The sequence below is a fragment of the Hemicordylus capensis genome, chromosome 4 (assembly GCF_027244095.1).
Source record: "Hemicordylus capensis ecotype Gifberg chromosome 4, rHemCap1.1.pri, whole genome shotgun sequence".
Taxonomy (NCBI): Eukaryota; Metazoa; Chordata; class Lepidosauria; order Squamata; family Cordylidae; genus Hemicordylus; species Hemicordylus capensis.
Window position 1 is genome coordinate 55,430,600 of NC_069660.1, and position 18,119 is coordinate 55,448,718.

Here is an 18,119-nt window from a genome sequence, read left to right on the forward strand (position 1 = left end):
AAACAAATATTATGCAAATGAGAAATTTGCATGGATAAATTTGCCCCCAAAATTTCCAATTCACAATTTTCTGGAAAACCCACATCTTTGACAGAAACGATACATATATAGAGATAAGGTAAGCACATCCCATCTTAAGTATATGTTTTCCTTAATCAGTCCAAGTTACAAATGACTCGGGCAGAGTATGAAAGTGGAATGAATATTTACCAGAGGCTAGAAGACTGTCTGCCATTCTTTTTCTTTATGAAAGAATAGAGGATACACGGACCAGAGAACAAAACATATACTGGGTAGTATATATAGCGTGTATAAGAGTTTATTCACACACACAACTTACATGAAACATGGGGTCTGTGTTCTAGACCCCAAAAAAGTGTGGCTGAAGGTCAATTATGCCCATGGTCCTTATACATGTGGATATATAGTCCTTCCAGATCTTTTCTCTTGCTGGTTCTTGTTCAATTTGTTTCTCCAAATGTAACTTTTGAGTTACATGATCTAAACCTTCACTTTTTGGGGGTCTAGAACACAGGCAATTTCTTTAGTAATTTGTGTGTTTCATAATATATGTTTAATTTATCCTCGTTTCATGTAAGTTGTGTGTGTGTGAATAGACGCTTATACATGGTATATATACTACCCAGTATATTCTTTTTCTTTAAACAGAAGCTCTATTATTTAAAAGAAAAACCAAGTAAAAGCTGCCTCTAGTAATACCTGTATTGGGGCTGGCCAAAATGACACCATCACATGACTAGATATGGAGTTCTTATTTTTATGATGAACCAGCACAGCTACCTATAGCTCTCTTTAAAAACAGTGTGTGCGTGTACACAAACATTCACTCGCTCACTCTGCTTTCTAGAAGTGGGGTATATAACAACACAGCTCTTTAAGAAAAATGTTCATTGTTTAAAAACTATTATTTTAAAGGCCTTTACAAGAAAAATATATCAAGAGAAGAAAAATGTTGTACAGTTGCTATCCACATGGCTGATAATTAAACCACTTTTGAACAAAGTATCCCTTTTTGTGTTTAGGGTCTAGTTCAAGTTCATGGCAGACAAGGTATTTTCAATTCAGGTTCATTGAAAAAAGTCTTACCTAGTTGTTGTTCTCCAGTTTGTTCTCTGCTTTTGATATAATCAGTGATTACACTGATACTTCTGTTCTACTGGCTACCGTCTGTGTAGTAGCCTGACATAAAGACATTAAGTTGTAACATGCAAAACAGCCTGGAAGAGTTTTCTGATAAATTCTATGCATTATTACAGGTGGTCCCCATTATTTGAGGGGGTTCCGTTCTTGCCTACGGGTGTGAATATGGAAACTATGAATAACGAAACCTTGAAACAATAGGAATTGAAGGGGGTTAGGTTCCTTGATCTTAAAGGTCCAAAAAAAGCAGAAGGGAATAAAACATAGTGCCTTGCTCTCCAGAAAGGCCCCACAAATCCTCCAAATTTTTGAGATTTTTCAAAAGTTCTTGAGAATTTTTTTAAAAGAGCCACAAAATGGCTCTTTGCTTCAAACTGGTGGCTGGAAATTACATCAGAAGTCATTTCCGGCAATCCAGGAACTGTGGATAGGTGAACTGTGCCTATTTTTAAAACTACGGATAAAGAAACTTGGTCCCTATGATCCAATCGCAAATATGTGAAACCACAGGTGCCGGGATCATGAGTAACAAGGGACACTTGTATTTTAGCTCTGTAACGTACAATATATCTGAAAGCTGATGGACGGCGGTAACAGTATAAAACAGAGCCCACATTGTTCTGAAAGCTTATGGATAGTAGGACTTGGGGGGAAATCCTAGATGTCTTCCTGGATCCTGCATGTTACCCAGAAACTTAACAATATGGTGTACCTCATAGAAATTTGAAATATTTTTGTTCATTTAAGATATATATATCCCACCTAAAACTCTCACATCTCTGAGCCGTTTACAGTAAAACACACATTATAACAAAGTTAAGATCATAAAACATTAAAACAATTTAAAACAATGATAGATTCTATGACACTAATTAAACATGTTTTTCTGAACTTGGCTGTTAGCAAATGGACCATATCACATGTTATGTCCCACTGGAATAAAGTATTCTTGCACCATTGACTTTTATGACATCTGTTAAAGTGTTTAGCAGAAAGTTCTGTATGTCCATTAGAAATGCTTAAGATGATAGAACTTCAGTTGTTTCAAAATCAAGCTATGACAGTTCAGAGAAGTGTTAAAAAGTGTTCTCTTTTGGTTGCAGTTGGTGTGATTAGATGTCCAATCTGTCGTCAGGAATGCAGGCAAATAGATTTGGTAGATAACTACTTTGTGAAAGACACTTCTGAAGCGCCCAGCAGCTCTGATGAGAAATCTGAGCAGGTATGACTTTTTTTACTAGTTTATTTTTGCAATGTGGCTTGGTTGTCTTGTTTTGAAAATGAGCTTTTTAGTAATCCTTGGATTGACAGTTATGTCAAAGCCTCAGCAGTTGCAAATATTTATTTTCTTGCTTTTAGGTGTGCACCAGCTGTGAAGATAATTCTAGTGCTGTTGGTTTTTGTGTGGAATGTGGAGAATGGCTGTGCAAAACGTGCATAGAAGCTCATCAACGAGTCAAATTTACAAAGGATCATATGATCAGAAAGAAGGAAGATGTCTCTTCAGGTGAAATTGCTGTTTATGATTTTAGGTTTAATATCCAATTATAGAGTATAATTATGACCAAATACATCAGCTACTAACTGCATATTTAAAGTCCGTGCCACAAAGACCCCATTCAGACAATCCAATAAACAATGGTTACAAGGGAGGAATCCATTTTAGTTAAATCACATTGTGACTTGTCCAAACCTGGGAACTGTGGTGTAACAGATTTACAATCTGTTCGCAATTTCATATCCTAGTTTGCAAGCCAAGGTTGAAACATAGGTCCAAGGACTGGATGACATGTCAAGCTATGATTGAATGAAAAAATATTCCTTCCTTGCAGTTCTTTGTGTGATGTGGGGAGAAGGGAGTGTACGGAACTCCTTAGGCTTGCATTCAGTATCCAGCAAACTCTGGTTTGCTGGATAGTCTGAATTGGATCTAAGTCATGTTTTGTGCATTGGTAGAAGAACTGCATACATTCAGTTGTGACTGCATTGGAAAACAAATAACACTGAGCACTTAATTTCAATCATGACTTTGTAATAATGGATTTTACTTAGTTCAGCCTAGTCAGAATTTCAGTTAACACCCCACACCCACACCACAGTGTCCTTGATCGTTAGGCAACCATCCTTGGTACAGTGTTGTATTGGATGTGGTACAGCCTATGTGATGATTATTTATATGCCACTTTTCAAAAAATGTTCCCAAAGTGGTTTAAATAGAGAAATAAAGATGACGGAGCCCTGTCCCCCAAAGGGCTCACAAGAAACATCAGGTAGACACCAGCAACAACCACTGGAGGGATGCTGTGCTGTATAATTCTGGTTTACTTGTTAAGGAAGGCCCTAATGCAAGGCTTCTCTGGTGTTGAAAATTCTGGGTCTTTTTGTTGGCCCTTTAAAATATGGTCCAGCGATATATTGTCTGCCCCGCCTTAGTGAGTGTAGAAAAAACCCTTGCAATAGCACTGATGGCAGAGGATATAGCATCCTCAACACTGGGTCCTATATTTGGTTGCTTCTGAATAGCAGGTCACAGGATCATTTCCTAAAGTCTACATAACAGATTTTAGACTATTTGACAATTACAGGTGAACATAATAGGTGACACCCTCCGCTGAACAATAGAAATAATAGAAATCTAAACAAATCTTGGGTGTTTCTGAAATAAGTCTCTCTATCAAATCTATTAATTAAAACATTAATTAAATTAATTAAAAATGATAGGAAATGGTTTTCAAGAGAAGTCTTCCCTCAAGTGTCTTTTTCATCAATGTTAACATGATCAGTATTGGATATATGAAGACTTCTGACATAGTCTGTTAGCTAGGAATTATGGTTGTGGGTTGGTATAGAAACTGGAACTTAATCTCCTCTCGAATGCTGCAAGCATGCTAACAACTTATTAAAGCTAGGTAAACTGCAGTATAAAGGAGCACTTATTCATATATGATGAAGACATATGTTGAATTTTCTTTCCACTTAATGTCCTAAAGATGTGGGTGAAATAGAATTTCTTAAATGATAACCAGAGAAAGCTAGTGAGTGAGTGAGTGAGTGTGTGTGTGCACACAAGCACACACACATACAAATCTCATCAAGGTTCATGATGCTTTAGAATAGCAGCAATAAGTTGGGTCTGTGCCCTGAGGAATTCTACATTCTAAAGTTGAACACCATGGAGGCAATAGGAGGTGGCCAAGGGGAGATGCATTCAGTTATATGTACTTAGGCTTAATTTCAGGAGGGGATGAGGACTAAAGAGCTGTGTCAAAGGCTTCATTGTGGGGGCAGTGGGTAGGTGGGTTTTGACAGGAGGTATTTGAAGGGAGAGAGGGGCGACATCACTTTTAATATTTGTGGGAGGGAGTTGTAGGCAAGAGACAGCAAGGAGAAAGGATTGAGTTGTTTAAGGGAATGGCTCATTGTGGTGGACCTAGAGGAGCAAAGATTATGAACAAAACTATATCTAGATATGAAGGTGGAGAGATGGCTTGTGGGTGGAATGCCAAAGAGGGGATAACGAGTTTGAAAACGGGAATGAGTTTTTGCTGGATCTTTGAGCAGACATGAAGTCCATCTAGGAATTTAAGGAGGGTTGTCATTAGGGATGTGCACGAAATGGATTTTCTGTTTTGTTTTGAGCTCTTCACATTGGATATTTATTAATAATAATAATAATAATAATAATAATAATAATAATAATAATAATAATTCAGTTTCTATACTGCCTTTCCAAAATGGCTCAGGGCGGTTTACACATTAATAAATTCCTTTTATTGCAATATTAATTCAAGTTTATTAATTTGTATTAATATAATAGACTTTTTAAATAACCTGTGATTTAGCAAGCCATTTTGGTGCACTAGTAGGGTTAGGGTGGACATTAATTTTTAATCAATCTTTGGAAGGCTTTGGCATACAGTGATGTGTATATATTGTATATTCAGTTAAAACGAGAGTGGAAGAGTAAAGGCCATGGACAGAAATATATTAGGATATAAGGGTGGAAAGATAACTGGGGTTGGCGGGGACATGCTGTGGAGGGATATGAAGGTAAAAATGAGTTGTTCTAAGTGTTCTCTGTCCATCACACGATGGGCTTCATGCCTGCATGAAGAAACGTATGGAACACTCAAGATCTTTTTCTGGCTCACTGATAGCTAGATAGGCTCCTCCCCCTTACACCTTGGTCATGTGCTCCACACACTCTTCCTCGGTTCACTTTTCCACTGAAGAAGCTTCATGGGACATCTTTACAAGCTTTTCTGTCAAGACAAAACATAGATATTTTATTTCGTGTTTATTCAATCTGGCCTCCATCTTCATATACTTTTCTCTTTCAAGTTTTGTGCTTTTGTTGTTGTTTCACGATTAGTTTTCAGATATTTTACTCCTTCTCTGTGAAGGGAACAACTGTACCTGGCCGGCAAGGTAACCTTTAAGAGTTGTTCCCAGTGCCGGTCAGCCTTCCCCTCAAATGGACACAGTCTCTACTTTGCCTAGGAGAATCCCACCTCATAGTAACCTTCTTTCACTGTCTCAAATTTTCAAAACAGGCATGATGTAATGGGGCCTCTCGGTTACATCTTTACCTGTGCAAGGGCACCTTGTCAGCCCTAATTGCTATGGAGCAAGTTAGCAATGCTCCTTTGGCGATTTCTGTGGAGGGAGCCATGTCTTCTGAGGCGTTGGCTCCGCTGCCGGGAGGGCCTGGACTCCTCTGGTGACTCCCTCTGCCTCTGTTGTAGTGCCAGTGCTGCAGCCATTAGCCCAGTTGACTTTGGGGCTGCCAGACACTTCTCCAGCTTTGCCGCCTGTGGTCTCCGGTGCCGTGAGCCACAATCTGACAATTTTGCCAGAACTCCCCTTTCAAGGGCACAGAAACCATAAGCGAAAAAGGACAAGACCCCTGATGCATCCACTCTGAAGCCGAAAAGGAAGACGGCATTGACAGCTGAGGGCCGAGCATCGGGTGTGTTGGCTGGGTCCACTGCTGCACATGCGCAGAAGGCTTCTGTGGTGCTGAAGCTGTCAGAGCCGACCCCAAAGCCGTCTAAGTCAGCAGAGAAACTGAAACACTGCAGTGCCGCAGAGGCAGGAGACTGAGCTGGGAACCAGGTCGGGACTGCTAGAAGCATCCCAACAGTCCCCGACATGACAACCCTTATGGCAAGCTAGCTCAGAGCCACAGACTCTTCAGCCCCAGTCGTCGCAGTGAGCCCATTGGATGTCTGCTGACAGGGCTAGCTTTAAGGATCGGATGGGGCTACGATATGAGTCAGATGCAGACCCATGGCAGTCTGAGGACTCCAGGGAAGATGACTACTCCCAGGTGTGCACATCTAGAAGGGCTGACTCCCCACCATATCATTCCATTAAATATTACCCTTCCTACAACTATGATAATGTTGGTAAGGAGTTCATTGACAAGAATGATCCAGAGGGGAGCAAATACACTATTCACTATGAGAGAAGCAGCGATCACTAGGACTATGACCAGGGTCATATGATGTATGACTACCAGAACAGACACCGGATTCACCATAGGGGCTGCAGGTCAAGATCCCGCTCTCTGTATCGACCACGATCCAGAGTATCGCATCTGCCCAGAGGGCATTCACCTCGGCCCATGCATGATCGTTACTGTCATTGTGCCAGAACAGATTATATTGCCTCCCAAACTTGGGACAAGTATACACAGTATGATGCTGCGGGGTGCATCCTCTCATGGAACCAAGTCCCAAATGGTTTTGCCACCAGTATGCGCCCAACCAGTGTCAACCCATGTTCAGGTGCCCTGGGTAGAAAACTCTAGACCAGACATCGCTCCAACTCAGTTTACTTAGTCTGTGGCGCTGCAGCATTTGGACACGATTCCCCCATTGCCACCGGAGAAGATATTTGAGTCTTCAGATTCTTCATTGGATTCCGAATCTGAATCTGGTGCTTCCTCTTCGAACGAAGATGCCTCAACCTCTAATCATTGAGATGGGGCCGACAACAAGGTCCCTACCTCTCCACCAGGAGACTTGAGGTCTTTTTTGGCTCAGGTATCTAAAATGGCCACAGCTCTTGGAATACAATTGCAAGAAGCGGTCAAACGCTCCTCTAATCCTCTTTTTGATGTACGAGAATGGGATTTGTTGAAGGCAGTGGCACTCCCGATGAATCAGGCAATACTGGACATTGCTCAGAGCTTTTGGGAGAAGCCATCCTCTGTACCCTCTACCTCCCAGGAAGGTGTAGAATCTGTTTAGGGTTAAAATGGAAGATACTGGGTTTCTACAAAAGCACCCTGTTCCAAACTCTATAGTGGTAGAGGCAGCACAAGTGAAGTCTAAGAACAAGATGCTCTCAACCCCTATGGATAGGGAAGTTGGCAGATTGGAATCTTGTATTCTAGTTCTACAATGCAAATTACTATTGCCAATTATCAAGCATTTATGTTGAGATACAACCACCTGTTATGGGAAATGTATGTTTGTTTGTTTGTTGAATTTATATACCACCTAGTATAAAAATCTCTAGGCAGTTGTCCCTACCATCCCTGCAAAAGAGAGTTATCCTTGCCTTGCAAAAGAAAAGGTGCAGACTGAGCAAACCACTCTTACATACTTCGACACTCCACTGACTGTGCTGCTAGGTCTTTGATAGGGACTATTTCGCTATGCAGACACATCTGGCTCCAGTCGTCAGGTTTGAACCCAGAGGCTTGGACACAAATTGAAGACCTTCCATTTGATGGTCAGGCCTAGTTTGGAACACAGACAGATGAAACTATGGAAAGGGTGCAAAAGATGATGAAGATGGCAAAATCCATGAGCTTCTCTTTGTCAGGCTCCAGATTTAATAAGCCTTTTCACACGCAGTGCCCTTTCCAATCCTGCTTGTCCGGACCTCAGACATATGACCAGCCATTTTGTTGGCTCTGGTACAATCAATTCAATGTGCACTAGAGGAAGTTCCAGTTCACTGCCAACAAGCCCAGCCAGTCGAAGCCCAAGTCCACTACCTTTCAAAAGAGATCTTGACTACCCCTGGATTGGTTTGTGTTTAAAGCCTTACCTGGATCTCTGGGAAAGTATAACATTGGGCGCCTAGGTTCTCACCATCGTTCATCTAGGTTACACTATAGAATTCACAGAACGGCCACCAGATTCGGGCAGGAGAATCACCACTGTCACTGCTACCCTCCGGAAAGAAATTGAGACCCTCCTCCTGAAAGGAGCTATAGAGCGTATTCCCTCCCACCTGGGGGATGGACTGTTTTCCCCTTACTTCACCATTCCAAAGAGGGATGGCAACCTGAGGCCCATTCTGGATCCTTATCTCCTAAATTCTTAGGTAGAATACAAATGCTTCAGGATGCTCACCATGACAGATTGATTTGATTGATTGATTGATTTGATTTGATTTATATACCGCCCTTCCGATACGGCTCATGTCGCTCCTCTCACAGGGAATGTGGTTCGTCTCCATAGATCTGAAGGATGCTTATTATCATATCTCAGTATGCCCACAGCACAGGAAGTATCTACATTTCCAGGTAGGTGAAGACATGTCCCAATTCAGAATCATGCCTTTCGGACTTTCCTCCACACCACAAGTCTTCACAAAGTGTATGGTGGCGGTAGCTGGACTCTTGCAAGAGGAGGGCGTTCAAATCTTTCCCTTCTTAGATGACTCGTTGCTGGTAGCAAGGTCTCCAGGGTGTCTGCTAAGGGACCTACAAGTGACTACCATACTGCTGAAAGATTTAGGCCTCAGTATCAATTACAATAAATCCCAGTTGATACCAACACACAACATAAAATTCTTAGGAGTCGTCTTCAACTCCATGATAGCTGCAGTGATCCTTCCAGGAAGATTGGGTCAGACAAATAAAAGATCTAGCTCAACAGCTGTGTGGCAGGGCCACTCATATCACTCACAACATCCAGCGTATGTTAGGCCTCATGGTCTCCACGCCGGCTATCTTGCCCATGGCCAGATTGCACATGTGACCATTGCAATGGTAGTTCCGCGAAGCTTTTCAACCACTCACAGATTGCAATTCCAGGGTGTTGTGTATTCCAGCTCAGTTGCACAGTGCCCTCACATGGTGGAATGTACCACGAAATCTCCAACAGTCCATTCCATTTACGAGAGCCTCTCCACAGATGCAGCTGACAACAGACTCCTCTGAAGATGCCAGGGGGGCTCATCTACAAGACCTTTATCTAAATGGTCACTAGACCAAAGAAGAAGCCCTCCACCATATAAATTACTTGGAACTTCTGGTGATCTTCAAGGCATTGAGAGGCTTCCTCCCAGAAGTAAGGGGCAACCATGTTCAAATCATGACAGACAACACCACAGCAAAAGCGTATATAAACCATCAAGGAGGAACTGGGTTTCACCTCCCCCTCCCCCAAAGCTCTGGCACTGGGCGATAGTTCATCGGGTTCATCTATCTGCAGTACACATCAAAGGACTCAACAATACCTTAGCAGACAGTCTAAGCCAGACACGATCATTGTCCCACAAATGGAGATTGGACCCAGAGGTGTGCTACAGGATGTTTTCTGACTGGGGTGTGGGGGTCACTACAAGTAGATCTCCTCACAAGCAAAATCAGTCGTCAGTGCCTAGATTACTGTTTCAGAGCAGGGGTGGGGAAAGACTCCTTGGGCAATGCCTTCACAACAGCATGGTTGGGGATTTTCCTCTATCTGCTTCCTCCAATCCCTCTTCTCCCAAAGATTCTTCAGAAATTAGAGAAAGAGAGAAGGCAAATTGCATCCTGGTGTCATGTTGGTGGCCTCGCCGGCCCTGATCCCCACATCTCCTACTCCTCTCCTGTGATTGATTCTTCCCACCATGGTACCACTATCAACGATCCTGTCATACTTACTTTGTCTAAAGAAGTCTGGACTCTCCATGTCCTCAGTCAGGGTCCACCTGGCTGCGATATCTGCCTTCTGAACGGCACCTGACTAGTGTCCTTATTTATGTTGCGGGAGGTTAAACAGTTTCTTAAAGGTTTGGCCAATTTCCACCCAGATGCGCCCTTGGTTGCCCCTTCATGGGACTTGCCATGTGTCCTATCGGCTCTCATGGGTAAACCCTTTGAACCCACGGAAACATGCGACCTGCAATTAACCCTGAAAACTGCTTTTCTGGTCACGATCACGTTAGGTGGGGGAGTTAAGGGTGTTACGTTGTGATCCTCCATATCTGTTATTTCAAAAGGACAAAGTTGTTTTAAGGGTTGATGTTTCATTCCTCCATAAAGTAGTTTTGACCTTTCATAGATCACAGGCTCTTTCCTTGACAATTTTCTTCCCTGACCCATCTTCAGACCTAGAGCATAGGTGGCACACCCTAGACCAGGCCTGCTCATCTTAGGCCCCCCAGCTGTTTTTGGACTACAACTCCCATAATCCCCAGCCACAGTGGTAGTAGCCAGGGATTATGGGAGTTGTAGGCCAACATCTGCAGGCGGGCCGAAGTTGAGCAGTCCTGCCCTAGATGTTAGAAGAGTGCTGGGATTTTTATTTTCATCGCACAGCATCCTTCAGATCCACCATGGCCCTGTTTATGCCATATGGAGTGCCCCGTAAGGGCCAGAGGGCATCGTCCCAGTCTATTTCAGCATGGATTGTTCAGTTCATCAAACTGGTTTATCCGGTGGCTGGGTTGGGTCCCTCTGTCCCACTGAAAGCTCACTCCACCAGAGCAATGGCCACTTCCACAGCCTTTGACAGGGGGTTCTCGGTTTCCATATGCCAAGCTGCAATATCTTCTTCACCATCGTCCTTTATAAAACATTACACTCTAGATGTTCGGGCCTGTAATGATGCGGCCTTTAGGAGGTCAATTTTACCAGCACTGTTTGAGTAGTTTCTTGATTATACTTCTGCAGTTATGTATACCTCCCCAGTTTCTACCTCTGACTTGTTGTGTATGTTTATTTCAATTCATAATTATTTCAATTCTTTATTATTTATTTCAATTCATAATTATTTCAATTATTCATAATTATTTCAATTCATACAATTATTATTGTATGTATATTTCGTTCACAGCTGTATCCCGCCTATTCCTTAGTCTACCTAGGGATGAGGATTTTGATCTTTTCCTGGTATCTGTGCTCTGCTTCCTGTCTCCGAAGTCCTGGAACTGGCGATGCGTCCATCTGTGTGATCGTCAGATACCACTTAGAAGAACTGCAGGTTGCTTACCTGAAACTGGAGTTCTTCTGCTGGTCATCTGTCCAGTCACACATCCTCCCAGCCTGCCCCGCTGCAGAGCCTTTCTCGGTGGACTTTAGAACTGAGGAGGAGGGTGCGGAGCATGTGACCAAGGTGTAAAGGGGAGGAGCCTAGCTACCTATCGGAGAGCCAGAAAAAGATCAGCTTGTGAGTGTTCCAGAGGTTTCTTCATGCAGGCGTGAAGCCCATCTGTATGACTGGACAGATGACCACCAGAAGAACTCCAGTTACAGGTAAGCAACCTGCAGTTTGTGCCAGATTCCGGTGCAGATAGGAAGTGTAGGGATTAAGGAGAGAATGTTGTATAGACTGAGCAATGAGAGGCAAGAGTTATTTAGATGACAGAGTTCTGGATAGAGGTGAGAAGGCTCAGGTTTGACAACAGAAGGTGGCATATGACCAGAGCATGAATCAGAATTTTTGCTGATGGAATGGAGAGGAAGAGCTCTATTGGTTTCAATGTGGTACAGGGTGAAATTAAATTGCTTTTCAATGATCTGCATGTGGAGAGCATAAGGGAGAGGAATTAAAAAATGAAGCCAAGACATTATACCTGATCAGCATGGTGGATGGTGATGACCATGGATAAAGAGTAAATGAGAAGTGAGAGGAAAGAGAAGTACAATCTTGGCTGGAAATACTGATTGAGACAGGAATGAAACTTCCAGTCAGAAATATTAGGCAATTGGAAGTTTGGTATAGAATGACTGGGGAGAGGGGTGGAATTCTGGGCTAGAGAGGTGAACCTAGGTGTTGTCAGGATTTAGTACTGAAACCCATGGGATTTGTAGGGAAACTGAGTTGAGAAAATGTCAAAGGGCAAGGAATAAATCATGAGGAACACTTGGTAGAAAAGGGAAAGCTGAGAAAGTTTCCCCTGTGGTGAAAAAATTATTTTTATTGTAGTTTTATACCATGCAATCCAAATGGCTCTAGGCAGTTTACATTTGTATAAAACAAAATAATATAACACAATCAATTAAAACAAGTTAAATTTAAGGCAGTCAAACACCATTGAAAACGATGTATTGAATGACTATTTTAGATACGGGAAAATAGTCTACTGAGGACAAAGTAGCAGAAACCTAGGACGTAGGAAGCTGTCTATACTGACAGGTGGTAGTTCTCCAAGGTTTCAGGCAGCCCTCCCTGGAGATAGCAGGAAGTGAACCTGGGACCTTCTACATGCAATCAGATGCACTACCCTTGAGCCCCATTCCTCTAAGGCAGGTGTGTCAAACTGTGGCCCTCCAGCTGTTGTTGGCCTACAACTCCCATCATCCCCAGTCACCATGGCCAGTGGCCAGGGATGATGGGAGTTGTAGGCCGACAACAGCTGGAGGGCCTCAGTTTGACACCCCTGCTCTAAGGGGAATATTTGACAGCAGACAGTGCTCACATGTAGTCACCCATCCTAATGGAAACCAGGGTGAGCCCTGCTTAGCAAATAGGACAATTCATGTTGGCTACTGCAAGACCAGCTCTCCTTGCCAAGAAGGAGAGGGCAGTCATTTGTATCAAAAGCAGCGGAATAGTTGAGGAGGAGGACCAAATAGAAACCTTTTGGGTTTACAGTTGAGATCAGTTATTTTTGAGAATGCAGTTTTCCAGGATTTCCTATCCTCCTCCGTGAGACAGGGTTGTTTACCCAGTCAAACGGCTGCGTGCCGAGAGAAGCAGGGGAGTCCAGACGCCAGGACAACCCCTGTAATTACTTTTCAGAAGTCAGGAAGGGTTCAGAGAGGTGTGCAACAGCTGCTGGGGGATGGGCGGGTGCAGCCCAAGAGGCAGCAAATGGTGGAGAGGGAATAGCGATGATATCAGCTCCACAGCTGCAGATGGGTGTAGAAATGCTAATGAAGGGAGTGGAGTGGAGAACAGGTCCCCTTTGGAGGCCAGGGATTGGGTGGCCAATCCACTTGCCTGGCCAGGGAAGAAGGAGCAAGCTGGAAGGGGGGGGGCGGTGGTGGGAGTGTCCTAATTGTAGGCCTTTATTTAAGGTAGGGGCTGCCGAAGATGAGATGATCAGCAGGGATGGGGTTTGTTGTTCTGATGGACTCCCGGAGAGGAGCTCAGGCTTTTGGCTCCCGCTGATAGGTGAAAGAGTGGAATGACTATACTTCCCTCCTCCCCCAACTCTGAGGCAATGCCCGTGTATATAATTTAGTGCAAGAGGGTGGAAAGGTCATTTAGAGAATTCCTCCTCCCTAACACGGACAAGTTTCAATGAAGCAACAAGGTGGAAGTTGGATTATAGAGGGTCAAGAGAAGAGTAAGAAGAAAGTAAATATAGGCAGTAGAAATAAAAGGCACGCTCCAGAAATCTGGAGACAAATGGTAGAACTGAAACTGGGCATTAGAGGAGCACAATAGATAAATGAGTAATTCTTTAGACCAGGGACATTAATGGTGTGTTTGCATGTAGTAGGGACAGTGCTAGAAGTGAGTGCTAGGTTGATTGTGCAGTGGAGACAAGGAATACTATTGGGGACTATTGGAGAGGAGAACCTGAAAGAAGCATGTGAAGATTAGATGTAGAAACAGGATAGTCAGCTCAATAAGTAAGTGGGGAAATAGGAAACATTGATGCAAGTGTAGGAGGGAGAACCAAAATAGGAGTGAAAGGATAATGGAAGAAAGTATGAAGATCAGGATGGATAGCTTCAATTTTATTCTTGAACGTACATAGAAGCAAAGTCTCAGTAGAGAGCGAGTAGAGGGAAGGTGGTGAGTCAGGCCTTAGGGTGTCAGAGGTACAGAAGATTCTTAGAGTTGGTGTGTCTGAGTAACAGTCCTCTATCTAAGATGGCAGATGAAAAGATGAATTTATAGAAGAAGAATTGGGCCAACTTGTTTTCCTCTGGAAGTGTTCAGCTGCATAAAATATGTCAAAGATTGAATAAAGAAGTTGAGAAAAGGATGGGGATTAAAGGGTCAAATAGTCAAAAATAGTGCTGGAAAAAGGTGAAAACTGATTTGTTAAAAAAAAGACAGAAGTGATAGAAGTGGGGGATGGCTCTTATGAAAAAATGGTTGCATCAGTGAATGGATTGATCCCATGGGGTGTTGCTAGTAGGAGATCAGAAAAAAGAGAGGTTATGGAAGATAACTGTCTTCCATTGGGGGACTGGCAATTCCAGAAGGAAATGGAGGCAGAGAGCAAGGATGAGGTTGTATGCCATGATGCGAGGCAGAACCAGTAGAAGACTCTGAATAAGTGTACAAAAGTGGATAGACTAGGGTGCAAGAAGGCCCCTGCTGTTGTTCAGTAGTGCAGGCAGGGATCAGCTTAGTTGTGGGGCAGGCTGTCTAACTAGTTAGCGCAACATATGAAAATGACCTTCAACTGGCATTTTAGGATCTCCTCACTGTAGACTCTCAGGTTACAAATGTTCACCAGATGGAAAATGCCCTTGGCCACTTCCCAATTAGCACTTGACAGGCCATGTGCTAATGTAGCTGAGATGCCCTCTTAGTTCAGTACCGAGATCAAGTGAATGGGAGGAGTTTTCAGCCAAAGGTGGTAATGAACAAATATTCAATATAGGGTCTCCAGTGCTGTCAGTGTGTGTTTGCAGACAGAGGGATAAGCAGCACCAGTGTAACCCTGATTGAGAGATGAAATGCAGTACTGCCCCAGTTAAAAGAAATAGAAAAACAAGGCTGGGAAAGGGTGGAGCAATGGACCTATGCTGTGCCTAGCCAGTGTTCTTTGCCTCTGCAAATACAAAACCTATCTGTCTTTTTAACACAGAGGCTGTTGGAGCATCTGGTCAACGTCCTGTTTTCTGTCCTGTCCACAAACAAGAACAGTTAAAACTTTTCTGTGAAACCTGCGACAGACTGACATGCAGAGACTGCCAGTTACTGGAACACAAAGAACATAGGTATAGATATCCATGTCTTAAAACTCCTGTGCTGTCTTTTCTCACAGCAGATGGATTTTAAAAAAAAAGTAATCCTCAAGTATTTGTGTACTAAAGCGTTTTGTTTTATGTTTATGGCAGTCAAACAGACTTGGGGAACAGGGCTTTTGGCAATCAATTCCAATTCTGATTCTAGTCAAGGTCAAATGACAAGTAAAATGAATAAAGCTATCACCATAGTCTATTAGCAATATGAATATAAAATGATCGATGAAACCTGCATATATTTGCATATGAATAGAGCAATACTTTGGAAGTGGAAAAGGCATACTTTAATTTTAGATGATGCACACAGCAAGCACCATCTTAGAAGAGGCATTCCCTCCAAGGTGATAAGGGCAGTGCATCTTTTAAGATGGCAGCTGCCATCTGCAATTAAGTTACAAATGATACTTTTACAAATGTATTAATGAAGAAAATGATTAATTGGGGGCACTGACTAAAAGGTTCTTACTGAATTGAGTGTTACAGCCCTAAACATGAGAGGTTTCTGTAGTAATTTGGTGACTTGTTGGCCAGCTTTGATAAATGATACAAAATAAAGATGGTAACAAATCAAAATGGTGGTATATCAGCAAAGATTAACATGGTATGGCCCTTGAATGGATTAAGGAATTGGCTATAACAGACTGAAATTCATGTTGAATACATGCTAATCTTGTATCGGAATCTGCCTTGGTCATGCTGACACTTAACAGGGATGAGAATTCAGATTATTGCTTCAAAGCTGAATTGTAGTTTTGAAATAGCCAGGTTTATGAGATGCATATAACAGAACAGCTTAGGTTTCTGTTGGCTAATAAAGTTTTGCTGAATGAATGGAACATGTTACTGTAACTCTGTGCAGACAGTGTGTAAGCAGTTGTGTGTGAAAAATCTTGTGTTGCTCTGATTAAAGATATTTGTAACTATCTGCACTGATTTACCTATATTGATAGCAATTTTGGCAATGGTTTCCCATTGTAGGAACACTAAGAAACTAAATACATTTGTATTTGTCATGTGGTGGTGTAAAGCATGCTGAATATGCTTCTTCCTGCTTGGGAGTAAGATTTCTGTATAAAAATCGTGTCTGAACCATTCAGTAGCATTTAGGTGTGATTTTGAGGACTATTGTGTTCTGCTGTGGGGGAAGAAGTGTTTGAAGAGGACAGAGATTTTGGAAGTCTGTGACTATGCAAGAAGTATGATTGGAACTTTTTTGGAAACTGGATGAGTAGTTGTGCAATGGTGTAAAGATTCTAATGTGCAAACATTTCAGCCAAGATTAAAATATGCATGTTGGAAGTTCTAGCAAACCATTGCAAAAGTGCTTGTTGCAGTTGAGCAAAACTTGAGGTTGAGCAAAAATATATATTTTTTTAAAATGAAATTTGGCTTCTGTGACCAGTGATTTGAAAGTGCTGAGGTCGAATAGCATTGATGCAGTCTTATGGCAAAGTCTGTGATTGTCTTGTTCCAGGTGAAGATGTTGGCATGGATACAAAGATCCTCCTGTGGAAGGCACTTTTCAGGGGGCACAGAAGACTGCTGGTGAGAAGGGGAAATTGGTGCCATCCCCACTCTGGTGGGCTAAAGCATTATCCACTCTCACAGCAGGATCTCTGTATCCAAGCCATTATCTTTGTACCTTTTTGGAGTCTCTCTTAAGGTAATGTCTTTGTGTTAAATATTCCAGCTCTTTTGAGAGAGTTTCATTATGACATTAATTCTGGAGCATAATGTTTTGGTGAGTCAGAACTTCCTGTACTGATTTTAGAACATAATTTTGTAAATTCAGAAGCATTGGTAGTTTAGATGGCAACACTATCAAGAACTAGGTGTTTGGCTCTTGTTCTAATTCATTGGTTGACTCGAGTTTCTTGAAACAGTCAGCAAACTCATAGTAGTCTTCCTGTTGTACCACTGCAGTGGCTTAGATTTGTGTCTCCTGCAGGTTGTAATCTGGACAGCTGCAGTACATATTTGTGAAACTTGGACTATGGTGACAACAGCAGATATGCAACATCATATATAAAGTGTCTGAAGTTGTTATCCACCATTTTCAGCATTATGTTCAGAAAATAACTGCTGGGATCTGCAGTAGAGGAGGTTGCAATAATTTGGTGCATAAGCCAGTCTCAAAAGCTTGGCCACTTTGTTGCTGCGGAGTTATCTCTTAGGTACCACATGACTGTATTTTATAAAATGTCTGCATAGAACACAAATTGGTTCTCTACGAATTTCTCTTGTCAATTAGACTCTTAAACCTCTGGAAGTATGCTGGTTTCTTTTCCTTCTGTTTTTTGTTGAGGTTAGATATGTTGCTTAATAGCTCAGAGCCTATTCTGTTCATATCTCGCAGAAGTTCCCAAACTTCTTGCTGTGGGCTAAGTCAAGCTGGTTTTAAAGAAATATCATGGTTTTAAAGAAATATCATTAGGAGCCCCTGGTGGCGCAGTGGTAAAACTGCCGCCCTGTAACCAGAAGGTTACAAGTTCGATCCTGACCAGGGGCTCAAGGTTGACTCAGCCTTCCATCCTTCCGAGGTCAGTAAAATGAGTACCCAGAAATGTTGGGGGCAATATGCTAAAATCATTGTAAACCGCTTAGAGAGCTCCAGCTATAGAGCGGTATATAAATGTAAGTGCTATTGCTATTGCTATTGCTATGTTGTGCTTAGTAGATGGGCACTTAATAAATAAAATATCATAGTAAGTCTCCAACTGTGGAATTGACACTTCTGTCTTTAAAGCATGCCTTACTGGCAATTTTGTATAATTGCATTTAAATCTATTAAATC

At 42.3% G+C, this 18,119-nt stretch overlaps 1 protein-coding gene across 4 annotated transcripts in view; it reads left to right on the plus strand.

Moving 5' to 3' along the window:
• Positions 1 to 18,119, plus strand: part of TRIM33 (tripartite motif containing 33) — a 96,841-nt gene that overhangs the window by 41,539 nt on the left and 37,183 nt on the right. For all 4 annotated transcript variants that reach the window (XM_053245922.1, XM_053245919.1, XM_053245921.1 and 1 more), the window contains exons 2-4: positions 2,265 to 2,383; positions 2,521 to 2,668; positions 15,166 to 15,298. In XM_053245922.1, the coding sequence (XP_053101897.1) occupies positions 2,265 to 2,383; positions 2,521 to 2,668; positions 15,166 to 15,298 (400 nt within the window). The remainder of the gene's footprint in view (positions 1 to 2,264; positions 2,384 to 2,520; positions 2,669 to 15,165; positions 15,299 to 18,119) is intronic.